General features: G+C 35.0%; 1 protein-coding gene across 3 annotated transcripts in view; it reads right to left on the bottom strand.

Moving 5' to 3' along the window:
- The window catches only part of POF1B (POF1B actin binding protein), a 77,611-nt gene that overhangs the window by 44,423 nt on the left and 14,907 nt on the right, over positions 1 to 18,281 (bottom strand). For all 3 annotated transcript variants that reach the window (XM_057718703.1, XM_057718704.1, XM_057718705.1), the window contains 4 exons: positions 18,092 to 18,166; positions 16,093 to 16,173; positions 7,456 to 7,557; positions 2,840 to 3,022 (listed from right to left, as the gene is read on the bottom strand). In XM_057718703.1, coding sequence (XP_057574686.1) covers positions 2,840 to 3,022; positions 7,456 to 7,557; positions 16,093 to 16,173; positions 18,092 to 18,166 — 441 coding nt within the window. The remainder of the gene's footprint in view (positions 1 to 2,839; positions 3,023 to 7,455; positions 7,558 to 16,092; positions 16,174 to 18,091; positions 18,167 to 18,281) is intronic.

The raw sequence follows: 18,281 nt of genomic DNA, 5'->3' as shown, positions 1-18,281 counted from the left end.
TGAAAAACCAGAAGAAAAGTATCTATACAAAAAGCCTCTAGACTTTAACAAAGCTAAATCAGAATCTTAAACTGAAGGATGAATAATAAAATAGAAAGTAATGCACTAGTTACCCAACTTTGCCCATTTTCTAAACAGACAATATCTTGTCTGGTCAAATATATTATTAGTTGCACTAAGCTAATGAAAGGGTAGCATAACATTACCATTGCCACTGGACAAGATTCTTAATCCTGTGATATTTTTCCCATCTCTGATAATTGTCCCTCACTCCATTCCTACTGCTATTGTCCTAGTTTTTCACGCTTTGACTACTGAAATATTTAGCTTTTAATAATCTTCTCTCTGCAAATTCTTCTCTGTGGTATTTTTTCATGTTGTAGGCTTTATAGTTTATGAAACACATCAAACATGTATTTTCATTTAGTCTTTACATCAACACTGTGAGGTAGACATTACTACCAAAATTTTATGGATGAAGATATTTCGAAGAAATTTAGTATTTTTTAAGAACACATAGCTTGAAAGGGACATAGCTGGGACTGGAACCCAGGTCTTCTGACCCTGAAGATAGTCCACTTTCTGTTATAACACCAATACGTCCCCAGTGGCAGACTCTTCATCCATTGCCCTATTCATATTTACATTATTGACTAAGGACTCTCCACATTACTGACTCAACTTCCAGAGGGAACTCTCAATAAGCTCTGGCGTCAGGCTACCTATGTATGAATCCTGGCTCTACCACATGCTAGCTATGCAAGCCTTTGCAAGTAACTTAACTTCTCTGAACCTTAGTTTCCTTCTCTTGAACAATAAAGGCAACAATGATACCTTCTTCATCTGATCATTGTGAGAAGAAAACTAATCAATATTTCAATCTGTCTTATACAAAGCTTCTAGAATTAACCTCCTAAATCATACCTATCAATATTTTCCTACTCGGTAACCTTCACTCATTCTCCATTGCCTACCAAATAAAGTTCAAAATTTTAAACTTAACCCTTGGGAATTCCCTGGTGGTCCAGTTGCTAGGACTCCGTGCTTTCACTGCTGAGGGCCCAGGGTTGAATCCCTGGTCAGGGAACTACGATCCTGCAGTGGCAAGGACCTCATGATCGGGCCTTAATGTACCATTTTAACCCTACTTTCTTGTACTCTTCATCCCATGTCTTCCTTGCCATACAAACCAAACCACTATTCCTGAAACCCAAAACATACTTTCCCAAATATATGACTTTTTTCATGTGATTCCCTGTTCTTAGGATGTCCATGCTGCACACCACAATACCACACATGGAAATTCTGCTCACTCTTCAAAACCCAGGACAATCTCTTTCTCCTCAACAAAGCTTTCCTAGATCTCCCAGCTGAAATTATTTTCTTCTGTGTTCTGTTCCCAAAGCACATTGCATGTTCCTCTTTTATAACAAACACTTTGCTTTGCATAATGTTTTATGTTTGCCACTTTCCCCTATTAGACAATAAGCACCCAAGAGAAATGTGATAATGTCTTATCCACATTTGTATTTTTCATAGTACCTGGCATAAAGATTTAATGCTTATGAATAATAATTACTACTAAAAACTATTAATTACTATTTAAGTACTTACCATTAGCACTCAACAATGCTTAAGAGCTTAACATACAAGACATAATTTATTCTTACAATATCCCTGTAAGAAATGGATGATGAATCATTATTTTATGATGAGGAAAGTGAAGTGAAGCAAGGTTAAGTATTAGATTGAACTGTATGAAACTGTTAGTCTTTGATCAACTTTGTCCTATAAAAATGATAATTTCAAATGATTTAACCTAATAAAATGTCTTTCTAATGGTTATTACTAATCCATCTAATTTAAGAAATTCAACACCATCTGGACCATGTTTTAGAGTAATTCTAAAGGGCAGTATTTCCATACATGATAATTTTAGGCTTTTTTAGATTGGAAAAATATGGATTTTAAATCTTTTGTGTTCCTTTTTTACCAATATGGCCAAAGTGTATATTTTAAGTTTCAGTCTTTAAAAATAATCTCATGCATATTTCATATAAAACAATCATATTCTTGTGTAGTCAGGCTCCTTTATATTTTCTTATTCTTTTTCTTTTGTCTTTCAGTAGGAATTGCCTATGAGAGAGGTCAATTTGAGCAAGTTACTCTTTATTGGAAAAAAATATGAAAAAATACAAATGGTGGCTTATTCTCCACAGTTGCAGTTATTATTGTTAGTTTTTTCAAGATACAAGACAATCTTTATTCCTTTAACACTTGTATAACAGATGTTTACAAGATTCCAAAGTATTCAGAACATAAATTAGTCACTGATGATTGCATCCCAAGATAGTTCTTCTTAGCAACTAAGTTTTAGTTTCTATTTTGTTGATGTAACATACAATAAAATGTACGCCTATTCTGACTTGGGTTAATATACCATATTTTCAAAAAAAACATATAAAAAATAATTACCAGCTTGTGAAATGTGACCACTACAATCATCTTAGACAACATCACTTACAATTCATTGTTCATTTAAATATCATACCTCATGAAAATAGTTAATGTTGCACAACTGTTGAACCCATGTTAAAACTGAGGATCAGCTAGAAATTAGGTATTCATTGGTCAGTTCCTAACTCCCCTCATAGATTTAATGTCTTAATAGACCTGAATTATTTTGTCTTTTGAGAAGAGACAGAAAATTTTGTTTTAAAAATGCCATAGTAAAACACAAATCCCCATGGTGTTACTTCTCAATATTTTGATGAAAATTTAACGTGAGAAGGGTTTAGGAGATTATTTCAGTTATAAGAAATCAGCTCATTAATCTTACCTGCTCATGTGTATGGTTTGAGCCACCATGACACAGTTCAATTCCAGTGTTTGTAGAGATTGAATCACTTCCTGTGATGGTTTGGATTTGCTGGCTAGGATAGGATTGTTGACAGTGTGAAGAGTGGATGATCTGGGGCTGTTGGACAATGTGATGATGGCACTGAACCTGAGGATAGCATTCCTAAAACACATGCACATGCCAAAAACAGTCACTCAGAATAAGAATTACTAATAAAAGAAAACCCAACTGAATCCATTTTTAAAAATTTAATGTGTTCTTTCACAAGGTAATTCAAGCCCTATTGTTTATAGTTTTCATCAGTGATATATTATTTTTTTCCAATTATTCCATTGGAAAAAGTTGTATCAAACTCTATTTTTATTTGACTGGGTGGCTGTGACTATTTAAATACTTACCTAAGTTGGCCAGGGAATTGCATGTTCTGATTAAATTAATACTCCAGTCTTACTTAACACTAAAACTGTAATGAATATTAATATTAATGTTTCTTTGATGATTCAACAGGCACTGCAGGATCTAAATGCATAATAATAATACTGAAGATGTTGGCAGATATAAATTAGAAAATAATATAATGTAGTTATTTTCAATGTCAGGAAGCATATTAGAATCACAGTGGGGGCAGGTGAAGTTCTTATGCTTATGAAAATCAAACATAAATTAAGAAAAAAAGATTGGAAAACAGTGACTGAGACTTCAGATCCAGAAAACATGGATTCTAACTCTGATTCTAACACTTATTCTGTGATCTTGAGAAACTGTATATGCAACCTTTATAAGTATCAGTTTCCTCATGTGTAAAAGTGGAGATAGTATGTATCTCACTGGGTTGCTATGAGGAGTAAATTAACTAATGTTTGTTAAGTGCTTAGTACAAAGTAGGTGGGTAATTAACATTTATTATTATTATTACTAATTTTATCATTGTGTCATCATCATCATCAACTTAATCACCACCCACCCCATTAGTTTTGTAGGTAAACCCATGAGGTCCAGGGAAGTAAGATGATTTACTTATAATGACACAACTAATTAATGGCAAAATTGGGGCTGGAACTCATGATTTCTTGCTCAGGGTTCCTTCAGAACATTAAACTGAATTTGTAATGTCCTCAAAATATTTTGGAACTTATTTTCAAACTAACTCTTTGCTATCTGCGTGCTTATTTACCATGGCTTTTTTCTGGTAAGTGTAGAGCACAGAATAAGAAAAGATATCTTGTTATTTTGGTTTTGGGGATTTCAGGTATGTATGCTTGAATTTTCTATATTATTTTGTTATTACTCTACTTTGAAAACAGGCACCTGAAAGCTAGTTTTCAAAGAAAAAATACTCTATTGGAATCATAATGCTACATTCATGCACATACGATTAACTTTGAAAGAATAAATTCAATACTCTATTTCCTTTTGACTGTGGAAAGGTGACCTATATTAATAAAGTTAGGCACTTCAAATTTTAAAATTTTTATTTGGAACAATTTTCAAACTATATTAAATGAAGAAAGCAAAATGCATAAGAATGAACATAGTATGCTCCTTCTGTATAATATTTTAATGTACATACATGTATATTTACAAATATATACAACTGCTTTTAAATGCATGCATAGAGCAAAAACATTTTAAGAGTGACTGCCTCTGGGAAGAAGAACTGAGGGACAAGAGGATCAGGATAGGGAAGCTTTTTTTCACTATATACATTTTTATTCTCTTTTTACACTCTTTTTGTACCTTTTCATATTTTTATGCTTTGAAATTTTTTACCATGTATACAAATATCTTTTCATGTATAGGAAAATACTTTGAAAGAAAAAAAATATATATAAAGGAACACATTTTACAAGTAGAAACTGCCTTGGTAGACACATAGATAATAAAAGTCACAGAATCAGTTCATAGAATCATTTTCTCTAGGCTCCTTTCAAATATGACCTACTTTACAAATATGCTAGCACTAAATAAGAGCTCTACAATGTAGAATTCTGACTGTGTACTATCAGCAACTTTTGTACAAATTTTGGGGATGAATATATCATCTGTTCTTTTATGTTACAAAATACCTTCATACACTAGATTATGATAAAGTCAGAGTGATAGTCAGAGAAAGCTTTCACCCAGTGGGGAGCTTGTACACTACTGAAGTAGAATTCCTCCTGAAAAAAAAAATGTGTCCCTTAAAAAGCAGATTAGGAAAATCTTCGAAAGAACAATAAAGAAAACAAAACCCACTTCTCAATCATCTTTATTAACGCATCAGTTGGCTCTTGAATAGAATGCTGACAGTGTCTCCATTTGGGATGTTTAGTGGTTTTCCTGAGCCTATTTGTCCTCTAAACCATTCATTGGTACCACTAGAGTCTTAGCAGGTTTTCAGTTTTCAATCCTTACACCTGACTGCTAAAATTATTGTTCCAAAGGAAGATATTCATATGTTTCTCATACTTTTGAAACATACCACAAGCTGAATTTTGAATGTGCAAAAGATCAAACATTTCTGATTTACCATATATCTTTTCTTCTTTGCTCAAGAAAAAAATGCACAGAGTACAATTTAGATGAATTGGATAATTATCTTGCAACTGGCACCACTTTACCACCCTTCTGCTATAAAGATCTCTTTTTTGGACAGGTCCCATCTCTTAAGAGCTAGTCTGATTTGAATTAGTCTCATGTGACATTAAACAGGTTCATCCAGACTCTGGCTTTATCCAGCTCATCCCACTGTATTTCTGTTCCATGGCAGTTCCAAAACTCCCAAATCATTTGTTATTAATAAGAAAAGTGGACATGTAAAAGTAAATATTCAAGTTAATAGTAAGTAGCAGCAATGTTCTCTTAAAGGGGTTCTTCTTTAATTGTTCTGGATGCATAGCAATAATAATGTTCGGGATATTTAATAATTTCCTATAGGGCCAAGATTTAGAAAAGCTGTTTATTCTCTTTGAAACAGAAAGTTGGAAGCAGCTTGAAATGATGTGTCTCAAACATTCCTTACTATTTAAAATGTGTCAGACTTATTGTTTCGGTAGTCCATTTAGATAAAGGACAGATGTTATAATCTGGTAGCTTGAGGAAAGTGCCTTTTGAAGAACTAACATTATTTCATGAAATTTTTCTGTTTGGTACCAAAATGTCCAGAAATATTCTGCTGTTCCTATGCTAAACCCCTCAGACCATATCCAGTTTTCCAAGTAGACCAGAATCTTAAAGATTTGGATGTTCATGATTCTGAGAGTTTATTCTATTTCATTTTTATTGGGTATCAAATGAGTAATAATGTATTAGTTCCTATGACTTGGGTAACAACTACCCATAACTGCTCATAAAAGTGACATGTTCTCATGCCAAAAAAATGAAAAAGGAGAATTTAGTATATTTTACTGTTTCACTTGTATATGAGAAAAATGATTTTGTGATCAAAATTCATTTGACCATATTTAACTGCCTGTTATGGGTTGAATTGTGCCTCCCAAAAAAGCTTCGTTGAAGTCCTAACCCCCAGTACTTCAGAATGTGAACTTATTTGGAAATAGGGTCTTGACAGAGGTAATCAAGTTAAAATGAGGCCATTAGGATGGGTTCTAATCAAACATGACTGGTGTCCTCATAAAAAAGGGGAAGTTTGGACACAGGGACAAACATGCACAGAGGGAAGACCATATGAAGACACACAGGCAGGATGCTATGTGACAATGGAGAATTAAAATTATGCATCTACAAGCCAAGGAACATCTGAGGCCACCAGAAACTAGGAGATGGGCAGGGAAGAATTCCTTCTATAGAGGCTCTAGAGGGGGCATGGCCCTTTCAACATGGTGATTTCATAGTTCTGGCCTCCAGAACTGTGAGACAATAAATTTTTGTTGTTTCAAGCCACTGAGATTGGGTACTTTGTTACCACAGCCCTAAGAAACTGATACACTGTCCTAGTTCAAGAGAAAAATCCCAAGGTTTGTCTAGGCTTGGAATGCTTGTACCCACTGAGCAGATCAATGTGAAACCTCTGCTTGAAGGACAGAAGGGCAGGGGGAGGGAGGAGCTCTAGATACCATGGAACTACCACCATCTTGCTGCAGTTTTGCACTCTGTACTTGGTCTCTCAATTAAGCTTAATGGAATTTCAAAAACCTGACTTCAAGCTTTAGCTTTCTAGACCTTTTACAGTATACAGTATTTTACAAATCTGTTTAGAGAGAGTGTTCATTTAAAAATTCATTTCATATTAAATGAATTGACAAAATTACAATGTTTTAAATTATGATTTTTGTGAGCCTAGTTTAAAGGAAACATACAAAGCATTGAGATATTTATATTAAGTTCAGATTCTACAATTAATTTCCTCCATGACTGGACATATCTTTATTTCAGTTTCCCTTTCAGTAAAATGGGAACAATAATACTTCAAATGAGGAAATGGAAATGAAAGTGTTAAGGATGATAGGAAAGGCTGTAATATTACGAGGTATTATTATGACTGATAGTGATCTTGCCTGGCACTTGACAATTAAATGCCATTTTAAATCTATTAAAATATTCATAATTCAAAAGTATACACTTATAAAATAAGCCTTAAAACAAATTTCGCTTACCTGATCTGTATTTAGCTTCTCCACTTTTCTTATGGTTTTTTCATAAATAACATTATTTCCTGGAAAGAAATGGCCTTCTCTTAGGAATGACGGCAGTGATTCCTATAATAAAGCAATAAAGACTGTGTTTTGCTTTTAAAATTACCTTTCCAGAGGAATCTTAACTTAAACAAATATACATTCTCCAATAAACTCTGAGGTAGTGGCAGACTTTAGGAGGAAAGTGGAATGACATCCCAATAAGGTTCTGAGAGATATAAGAATACAGTAATAAAAATAGCCCATTTTCTCAAACAGAACAATCTGTATCTCCCACTGCATTTTACTAGGCCTAACAAAGTGTTTTGGGGAAATTGGAAAGAAGTGGGAAAGATTTTTTTCTGTTCTTAAGGCAAGATATAATGTTTCCTCTGAGGTAGACAGGCATGAGGTCAACCTTATCTAAATTGGGTTCATTGGCAGGTTTCTTTCTATGCAAAAGTATTGGAGAAATGCAAAATAAGCATAATTCAGCACCACTGAGCTATAAAGTAAGTAGAATTATATTAAAGTTTCTTTTTCTTGGAACTCAATTTGGGTGCCCTTGAAGTGTACAGTTCTTGTGATTACAATCAAAGCTAAGACTCTTAGTACAACATATGTTTTGAATACTGAGAACAGAGTAGAGGCTTTAAGAGCCACTGTATCTCCATATCATCAACTAAATTGATGTAGGATTATCCAAGTGCTTAGAAGATGTCACCAATGAAATAATGGGTGGTGACATGTCCAAGAACTGAAAAAAAGCAGAGAAGGGCTAATAAGAATCAGACCAGGAGTCCAAAATAAATGTAATGTGTATTATACTCTTCTCCTTTCTTTTGGTTTTCATATTACTTTTCACTTATATAGGGGGAGTTGGGGTTATTTTGTTACAAACCAAAAATTGCATTCATTTATTTTTGTAATACAGGGGAACAGTATAGAAGGGGATTGACTAAACCTATTACCAGTTAATGTGTTTAGGACATTTCAAAACCAATAAAATATGATAGCGTTTTTGTAGTCTGCTATTGTAAAAACTTAGAACAACTGGACTAAAACAATGGTTGTTGAGAAGGCAAGACACTCTTGAACCCAAAGTATATACTTCTTGTATTCAAGTTTGGATAAAGGGTGCTTTAACTAAATGTTCCTGGGATACTTTGGTAAAATAAACATATAAGTGATTCATTTTGACTAGCTGATGAATTACTAAATCTAAAGATGGATATATTTTTTTTAAATTCCCCTAGAAACTATTTTGTGCTTGTTTTTGTAAAAAAAAAAAAAAAAGCCTCTTTGGTGATACATGTAACACATGTTTAAGAGCTTACTATGCACAATATATTTTGCTAAGTATTATAAGGCATGAATCAAACTTAGATTATTACCAGGAACATTGAATATTGATCAGGGTTCAAACTATATCCAGCAGCCTATATTTGTAATGTTTTAAAGCTAAGAATGGTATTTATATTTTTAGGTGTTATAAGTAAAAAGAAAGAAGACCAAGACCCTATGTGGCCAACAATGCATAAAATATTTACTATATGGCCCTTTAGAGGAAAATTTGCTAATCCCTGAGCTAGATGATATATGAACACAGATACCTATAATACAAGGTAGAAAGAGGCAAGTGCTAATAAAAAGTGCAGAGAAATAACTTGTGGGATGGAATTCAGAAGAAGAAAAACTGAGTTCCATCTGGCAGTGCTTGGGTAGATTACTTGGATCAGGTAGCATTTGAGAGAAGGTTAAGGTGGGCTTTGAATATAAGGAGGTGAAAGAAAATGGTATTTGAAGTGAAGGAAACAAAGTAAGTCAAGACACCAAGGTTGGAAAAGTGTAAAGTTATGTGTAAGGGACATACTTGGCAGATGGAGCTTGGTTCTGCAAGCAGTGAGATGCTTTTGAATGCTTTTAAACAGGGTTGTGATTTGAACATAAGTATACTTCAGGAAGATTTACTGGGGAATGGAAAGAATACAGGTGAGGAGACTAGTTAGAAAATTATCGTAAATCATCAAGGACAGCGCTTTTCAAAGATGAGTCTGAGATCTTGAACCTGAGTAATCTACTATATGGCCAATGGTCTCAAAAAGAAAAACAGTGAAAGTGGGGACACATGGAGTATTATGTGTTTCTGGTAAGAATCTAGGTCTGATTCATGTTTTTATTTTTCATAACATTTAGCAAAGTATATAGTGCATAGTAATCCCTTAAACATGTGTTAACTTATGGCAAATAACTAGCAAAAAGACTGTTTTACAGCATGCAGTTGAAAACACGTCTGGAACTGAGTGGGGATTTCATGGCTACTGTTCTAGATTTCAGAATCACATGCTTAGAAGTTCTAGTTAAAACCATGCAATTGCCGAAAAGGGAAGTGAAGATCAAAGATAGAACTAAAAATCTTCAGATGTATGATAATCATAAGAGAAAAATGTCATACAGTCAAGAGAAGAGAAATTTTTAAGAAGCAATAGGAAGATGAGTGAAGGTATAAATGCTTCAGGGAGGTCAACAGGTTTGAATTACAAAGTAGATTGGATTTGAACTACTACAAATCTATTGGATTTGACTACTAAAAATAGTGGAAGTAGGTATAATAGAAAAAAAAATCCTGGGGTAATAAAACTTGTTTCAGTTCTGCCTCTAGCACCTACATGCTGCGGAAACTTAGGTAAATCATTTACCTTCTCTGAGGCTCAGCTCCTTTATCATAGGGATAGTAATGCAGGGTACTTTACACCAAGCAAAATAATGTATGTTAAAGTGCCTTTAATCTGTCATTTTAATGTACAAATGGCATTGGTTTTGAATAATACAGTCATATAATATTTAAAATCAATACTGAATTTAAAATAATTTTTGAGAATCTTGTTAGAACTTTTCTAGGATATCAAGTTTAAAAATATACAAAAGTAAGCTTGTTGAGGGCAGGGACTTTATCCATCTTGAATAACCCATAGTGAATGAACAGATCATTGGATGAGAAGGGATGATATGAACTTTTATGTTAAGGATATAAGCATCTTCTAATGGGGGAAAAATTTAGCAAAAGTGTAAAGTTTTCTTCTCTGTGAACTAAAATTCACTCTAAACGCTGGACCATTATTATTTTTTAAGAAGAAAAATGACTTAGGTACTAAGAGTGTTGATTCCCCCAAACTGTTTGTTGGACTTATTATTTTAAATAATCTACTGAAAGAAAAACTTCTTAAATTAATGAACTATTATTTTCCCCAAATCTATAAGAAAGTAAAACCAAATATTAATATGAATAAATCACTTTGCATAAAACAGGTCAGCAAAATTAATCAAAAATCTTAGATTTAACAGATGAGCTGCTAGACAGTTTCACTCTTTTGGCAGTTTTTTTTTCCTACAGGTACATTTGAATTGGTGCCAGATCCACCCTAAAAATTAACAGATGTTTTCAAAGATGGCTGACCTTATAATTTAATTGTTACTTTTAGAACCTCTGGGAGTAGTTCTCACACCTAACAAAGTACATAATCCCCAACATCTACTTTACTGTTCCCAGGTCATGAAACCTTGCTGGAAAGATTTACTGAGGTGGCTCAGCACAAATTCAAGTTGTCTAACTTTAAGAGGCCCAACATTCATGGTCGTATTTGTATTCACCAAGTTCTCTATGACCATGGTTACGAATCTTTTTTTTTTCGTCGATGCACCATGCTCAGTTCCTTCATTCGCCTTCTACTTTCTAATAAACCAAGATAATCTATCCAATGAGATTCCTCTATCTTCCTCCCCACCTCAAAAATCTCTCTTCAGTTTCTGCTCCTTCCACTCATTATGGATAACATATTTCCTCTTTTATCTGGAAGTCACTTCTCTGTCTATACCTGGAATCCTAACCACTCTTGACTCTTCCAGAATTGTATCCCTTTCTCCCCTTTATCTGTTGCATCTTTACTCTTCCTTACTACTAGTTATTTTGCTCTGTCTATAAATCTCTCAGATCTCCAAGATTCTGTTTTCTCCTTTAGCTACCATCCCATCTCTCCTCCTTTGACCAATAACCCTTTTAGGAGAGTAATCCTCACTTATTTCCTCCACTTGTTCATCCAGTCACCCATTAATTTTTTGCACCTGGATTTTGCCTCTATATGTATACCAAAACTGCTCTCTCAAACAACACCATTGCTTTCTTAACGGTCAAACTCTATTTTCAAACCTCATCCTCCTTTGTCCTTTGGCCATTTGAGGTGGTTGACCACTCCCTTTCCCTATTTGCTTCAGTTACTCTGTGTTCACATGCCTCTCTGACAGCAACTCTGCCTGTGAAAGTGGCTCCTTTCTTCTGTTCCTTTAGAGCAGGCATTTTAGGTTCTGACCTCAACTCTTTCCATTACCCCTCAGTGATCTCACTCATTCCCACAGCTACAAACAGAACTTTAAGAGGAATAACTCCTGTCTCCATCACAAATGTGACCTTTCTCGAGTCTCTTTTTAACTCTCTTCTGGGCATCTTCCCTTCCATGTACCTCAAATGCTACTGGTTCAAACATATCTCACAGTCTCCCCCTTCCAGAAACCAGCTTCTCCTCTCCCCTACTTCTTACTCCTTTTAATTGGGCTACCATGTTCCCAGTATCTCATACTGAAAAGCTTAAGTCATATTTGAATTTTCTTCTTCTTTTAACCCCAAATCCAGTATAAGTTATCAAAACTTGTCAAAAATACCCCCAGAATAACTGTCAGAAAAGATAGAGGTTGATAGATTTAGTCAGAAGACCTGAGCAAGTCACACTTATTTAAGCTTTTGTTTCCACATTAGTAAAATGGTACCAATAACAATGTTCATTGTAATAATTCCTTAAATACCACAATAAATCTTTCTCTGATTCCCCCCAACAAATGTGTTATCTCCAACCTCTGAACCTCAATAGGACTTCATCTGTATTTCTCTCATGGCATCTATCATACACCCAACCATGCATTTTACATAGCTGTTTGTGGACATATATTATTCCCCTTCCTGAGAGGAACTGTAGGCTCCTGTGTTTTGAGAACCATGTATTATTTCCCTTTTTTTTCAGTAAATACTGACTTTTATCTTATATTGTTACACTTAAGGTAAAAATACACAAAATTGTCCCAAGGAAAGCTTTTTCTATTTTGCAGGGCTATTTTCTGGGCATTTATGGAAAACTGAAATATTTGATCAAAAAGCTACAAAACCATCAAGTGGGTCAATCATTAATGTGGCCTTGAAATGTGGACTTGACATGTGAACCTGTTATATTTTATCAAGAGTGTAACTTTCCTTGGTGGAACTCATGTAGAAAATACATAATAGCGTTGATCATTTCCTGAATTGAGCAGAAATCAGGCAATTGTAAGTAAGGTCATATGAGATTGAATTATATGTAGATTAAACATCTTAATCTGATCCAAAGTCACGTGGACTGTGGCCATAAAGGTGTGTTGTTTTGTTGTTATTGTTTTCGTTGTTGTTGTTTTTCCTGAATTTGAGGTTACGGATGACTTTTCCCCACCAGATGGTGCCAGGAGGTTACAGATGTCAGGATGCAATTCTGTATGTGTATCTGCTGGATTGTTTCCCCCACCATGTCTTATCTCATCTCATTCATCCTCTTGTTCTATGTGCTCTAGTTATGCTCACCTTATTTCCTCGAATACAAGTTTGGTCCTTTCTGGAACTTTACTTCCTATCTTGCTGTATATCCTTTATTTTTTTTTACTCTTTATTGGAGTATAACTGCTTTACACTGTTGTGCCAGTTTCTGCTGTACAACAAAGTGAACCAGCTGTATTTATACATATATCCCCATACCCCCTCCTTCCCTCAATCCCTTCCCACCCTCCTTATCCCATCCCTCCAAGTCATCACCCATCATAGAGTTGATCTCGCTGTGCTATGCAGCATCTTCCCACTAGCTATCTATTTTATTTCCTTTTATTTTCCAATTTGAAGACTGTAGAGTGCCCTTCCCACAGTAGGAGCTCTGCAAGTGGAAAATTAATTGATTAATATCAGTTGGATTCTATCCACTGATGGAACAAAAATATTTCCCCATTTCTGAGTCATGTCATATACCAAAATGCATAAATCCCTTGACTAAAATGACAATAAATGGAAAATAAGGAAGATCAGGAACAACCAAAAATAAAAAGGCTGAACAGAGTTAGAAGGAAATCATGAGAGAATTGGATTGAGATCAGTTTAATTACAGGGAGAAGAAGTAAAGATTAGATAAATTGGAAGGTGAAAGATGATAAAGTTGCCATTTAGGAAGCTCAGATTATTATAAATATTGTAATGTAGCCAGAATCTTCTCCTGAAGGAATTTAAAAGAGCAAACAAAAAGTCATATACTTAGGTAAATAAAATATATCTGGACAGGATTTTCAGACTACTCTACATAACCAGTTAGATTATTTTTGTTTACAAAGCATGGGGATTGAAATTTATTTTATCCCTCAATAATGGAAAGAGTTAAAAGCTTAAAATGTTAAATTGATCATTTTCTTTAACTCTCTGCTGGATCTTCTCCCTGAGAAACTATTTTCTTCTTTGCAGTTGAACACAACCATAATGAGGCAAGCTCAATTTCTCTGCTTTCACGATTACACTGTAGCTGGGGAGGATGGGGGAGAGAAGTGGTATGTGGGTGGGTCTCTGGATCCTAATTCACCTACATCATCAATAGTTCTTAATTTGCAAATGTTTCTCTCCCATATCTGCTTTGTTCAATTTCAGTTCCAACTCTGCTGTTTTGTAACCAAATGGTTTGGAGCCAATTAAGAACTTCACTTCCAGGAAGGTTGGGACCTTATTTTGTTCACTGCTCTATCTCCAGTTCTTGGGGCAATTTTTGGTACATAGTAGGCTATCAATAAAAATTCACTAAATAAATGACAACTTCTCTGTGCTTCTGTTTTCTCACTTTTTTAGGACTAAATGGGATAAAATATGTAAATTGCCTAGCATGGAGTATATATCCAATAAATATTAATTCTTCCACTTCCTCATTAACTAAAGAATAAGAATGCATCCAAAGTCACATAAGAATCACTGGCAAAGAGGGTTGGAATTCAAATGACTCGATATTTAAAATCTCTCTGTGGATATATCTTAGGCAAACACAACACTTCTCACATCATGAAAAACAAAGTGCTATCTAGAACTAATTCTTTGAGAGCCAGGGATATCAAGTGTAATATGCATCCAAGTATACCTATTTCCCACTTTATTTGTGAAAGGAAGAAAAAGAGAGTGAGAGGAAAAAGAGGAAAGTGAAAGTAATTGGCCAAGTTGTAGAAAGAGGCACTGTCTCATCTCCCAGGCCTTCCTCATGTCTCCCTTCCCTCACACACATTTTTCAGAATTGTTGCTTAAACACTGATTCTGCAAAAGGAGCAAGCAGCTGCTTTACTATCATCACATTTGCTCTTGATATTTACATAGATATATGAAAACTCAAGGAAATGTCCAAAACAATCACCCCCTCCAACATAGAGCCTGTATGCTCAAAGGTTCACACATGCACAAGAAATGTGAGAAGATAATTTTTAAATGAATAAAGAAAGAAGGAAGAGGGGAGATAGCTGCAAGCAGAAGAATAGCATTGAGTTGGCCAAAAAGTTCGCTCAGGTTACAGAAAAACCCAGACGAACTTTTTGGCCAACCCAATACATCCTCTCCAGCCAACTAGACTAGTACCAAGTGTGGTACCCTAATTTAACCCTTTGCTTTCCACAGCTGAAGCAAATGATCAATTTTATTTTTGAAAGAGTGGAGAATCGTTTCCCACAATAGCGGAAAAATAAAGAGAAAAGCAAAGAATTGTTGTATTATTATCTGGGGCACACTGTTTCTATTTGTGAAACTTTTGACTTTATAACCCTATAGAAGAACCTCCTGTTGCAGCTAAAGTAAGGCTGTGTGTGTGAGTGTGTGTGTGTGTGTGTGTGTGTGTGTGTGTGTGTTGAGGAAGGCTTATTACTGTGGGGGAAATTTTTTTCTTAATTTTTCTCCTTAAAATGAGACAGAAAATAACATCCTAGTTTGTATAGTATAAGGTTATATATTTTTGTAGAAAATATAATAATGAAATTTTCAACAGACCTCATTGTTAGGCACAAAAGTTCATACACCATAGTACACGAAGACATGGAAATACTTTTGAACTTTTGACTTTTCATTTTCTTCTTCCTAGCCCATATCTCAATGGCAAATCTAAATAGACTAAAAGACTCCAACTGCCAATTCAACAGGTGATAGTTTTATATGAAGCCTATGAAAGAACTTTGTCCCTTTTTTATTTGGTTCAAAGTGCACAAAAATCCTTTGTAGCACAAGGATGGTGCTATAGAAGCAGAAAGACTTTATAACCCAAGAATTTCCATGTTACTTGGAACTGCTTCATCTCTGAGGCACATAGTTGTCTGGAACTAGAGATGACTTTTTTTACATTAATGATTAGAAATTAACTTTATAACTGGAAGAAAGTCCAACAATCTGATTTCAGGAATCTAGTAACTGAATCACCCTTCTTGTTTAAGCTATCAACTTCTGAGGAATTAATAGGTTGGGACAAGAGTTTGCACGATATAACTTACCTGTTCAGGATTTTGCACTATATATCGCCTAATAGTGGTCTGTGGATATGTAGTGACTTTCACTGATGGAGAATGGAGTTCCTGTGAAGAAAAGATAAAAGCTGCATATAATCATAGTTATTTAGTGACCTTGGAGCCATCAATAATAATAGAGAGCAATTTTCAGAGTGAAATTTTAAAAGTCATTTACATAAATGATTACATGTTCTGGTTAATTTCAGTCTCAAAAACATACATGATAAAAGTGTGACCAGCTTTTGTCCATTTATCCCCTCACTTTTCAAGTTCACATCGTGACACCTCAATCTGGGCAGGCATGTTTTCTCAGAACAGTATCTTTCTCCCTCCTATACTCCAAATCCTGCATCCTTTATACTCCCCTCCTATGTACTAACAAACTTAGGATGTCTTATGGTTTATTTACTTAGAATTTACTTTTTAATATGAGAGTGAGTCAAAAATTATCCACACTCTGGCTGTAGAATTTAATTAACTTTTAGAAAAGACAAATACATCATTTTTTGACATAATCTCCTTGCTTTTCTATACACTTTGTCCATCTGTCAACAAGCTTTTTCATTAAAAAAATGTTTTAGGCTGAGCTGTGAACCACAAATGCACCACTGTCTTCACTTCATCAGAAGTGAATCTTCGTCCTCATAGGGCTGCTTTCAGGGGATCAAAGAGGTGAAAGTCTGATGGAGCAAGATCAGGACTATAGGAAGGATGATTTAACACCTCAAAACGAAGTTTTTGCAGAGTGTCGACAGTGTGGGCACAAGTGTGAGGACGTGCATTGTCATGCAAGATCACAACACCCTTGGATAGCAATCCTCTGAGTTTAATCTGAAGTGTAGGCCTCAGCACAAACTTTTTGAAACCTAAGTCTGTCGTGGATTATTTCATAGGCAGAGCCATGGCTGATTTGCAAATGATTTGCCACATAATCCACTGTCACTCGTCTATTTGGCAGAATCATTTCACATGTACACTTGATGTTGTCATCAGCCACGGATGTGGACGGGGGTCTGGCTCCTTCTTGATGGCTAACACTTGTGCAACCTTCCTTGACTTTTTCTATCCATTCATACACACTTCTTTGCGGCAAAACACTTTGTCCATACTGCACACAAAGTCTTCGATAAATAACGGCACCAGGTACACCCCCAGACCACAAAAAATGAATCACTGTATGCTGCTCTTCTTTCATGCACATCACAAGTGGGGCAACCATTTTTGCTCGCACCGCACTTACAGATGAACTGATGTAACACGTTCACACCTGCACAGGAGTAACTGAGGAGACAGTAGCCTCAAATGGAAAGTGCTGATAAGACAGTGCGGCCAACAGAAGTTTTAATATAACTGGAGTGCGAATAATTTTTGACTCACCCTCGTATATGGGGCTAGCTCATTAAACACGTATTTGTTAATATGGTATTTATAATTACAGGTACCTTTTGGAGATATAATGCATACACTCAAAAATAATCTTAAAAGTGGGATTAGTAGGTCATAAACATTAAGGGAACTTGAGCTTGTGTGTCTTTCAAATCATGTACCTTGGAGAAGGACTAGTTCTGACCCTGTAAATTATTCTCTCTGGGTGTAAACGTATAGTAGTATCATTTACAAAGCCACGTCCTCAATCAATCCAAGATCTAGGTACTTTATTTCTGCTCAAATCAAGGACCCTTAAAATATACATAATCAGTGGGAGATCCTTGGCTAAAAATAAATTGCACTCAAAGGAAAAGCAATCAGATTTAGTAGACAATGAAACTGAAAAACCTCAGTTCACAGCACTTGTTTCAGCACTTGTTTCACATTCCTTTAATGGGCTGAGCTGACTTTCATATTTAAGACTATCCTGTCCAGTTTTATGTTCCTGATTTTTTGTGAATGTGTAAAACTTTATGAGGGCCTAAAGATCACTTAAACAAATGAGCAAGGTTTACACAAAAAGAAAATAATGTAATCTATCCATAACTTATTTTACCTGTTCAGTATTTGGGGTTATATGTAGAGTGCTTGGGGCACAAGTAGATATTTTCAGAGTTGGAGAATGGAGTTCCTATTAAGAGAAACAAAAGGGGGTTCAGAAATTGTTACTGGGCAGTGTCACTTAAATGTCTTAGGTTCTTAAGGTATTATTATTATTTCCTTTATTTTTATAATAACCCAATTTG

This window comes from Hippopotamus amphibius, chromosome X, assembly GCF_030028045.1.
Source record: "Hippopotamus amphibius kiboko isolate mHipAmp2 chromosome X, mHipAmp2.hap2, whole genome shotgun sequence".
Lineage (NCBI taxonomy): Eukaryota > Metazoa > Chordata > Mammalia > Artiodactyla > Hippopotamidae > Hippopotamus > Hippopotamus amphibius.
The sequence above is the reverse complement of the archived record's forward strand: the minus strand, read 5'-3'. Positions and strand labels throughout refer to the sequence as shown.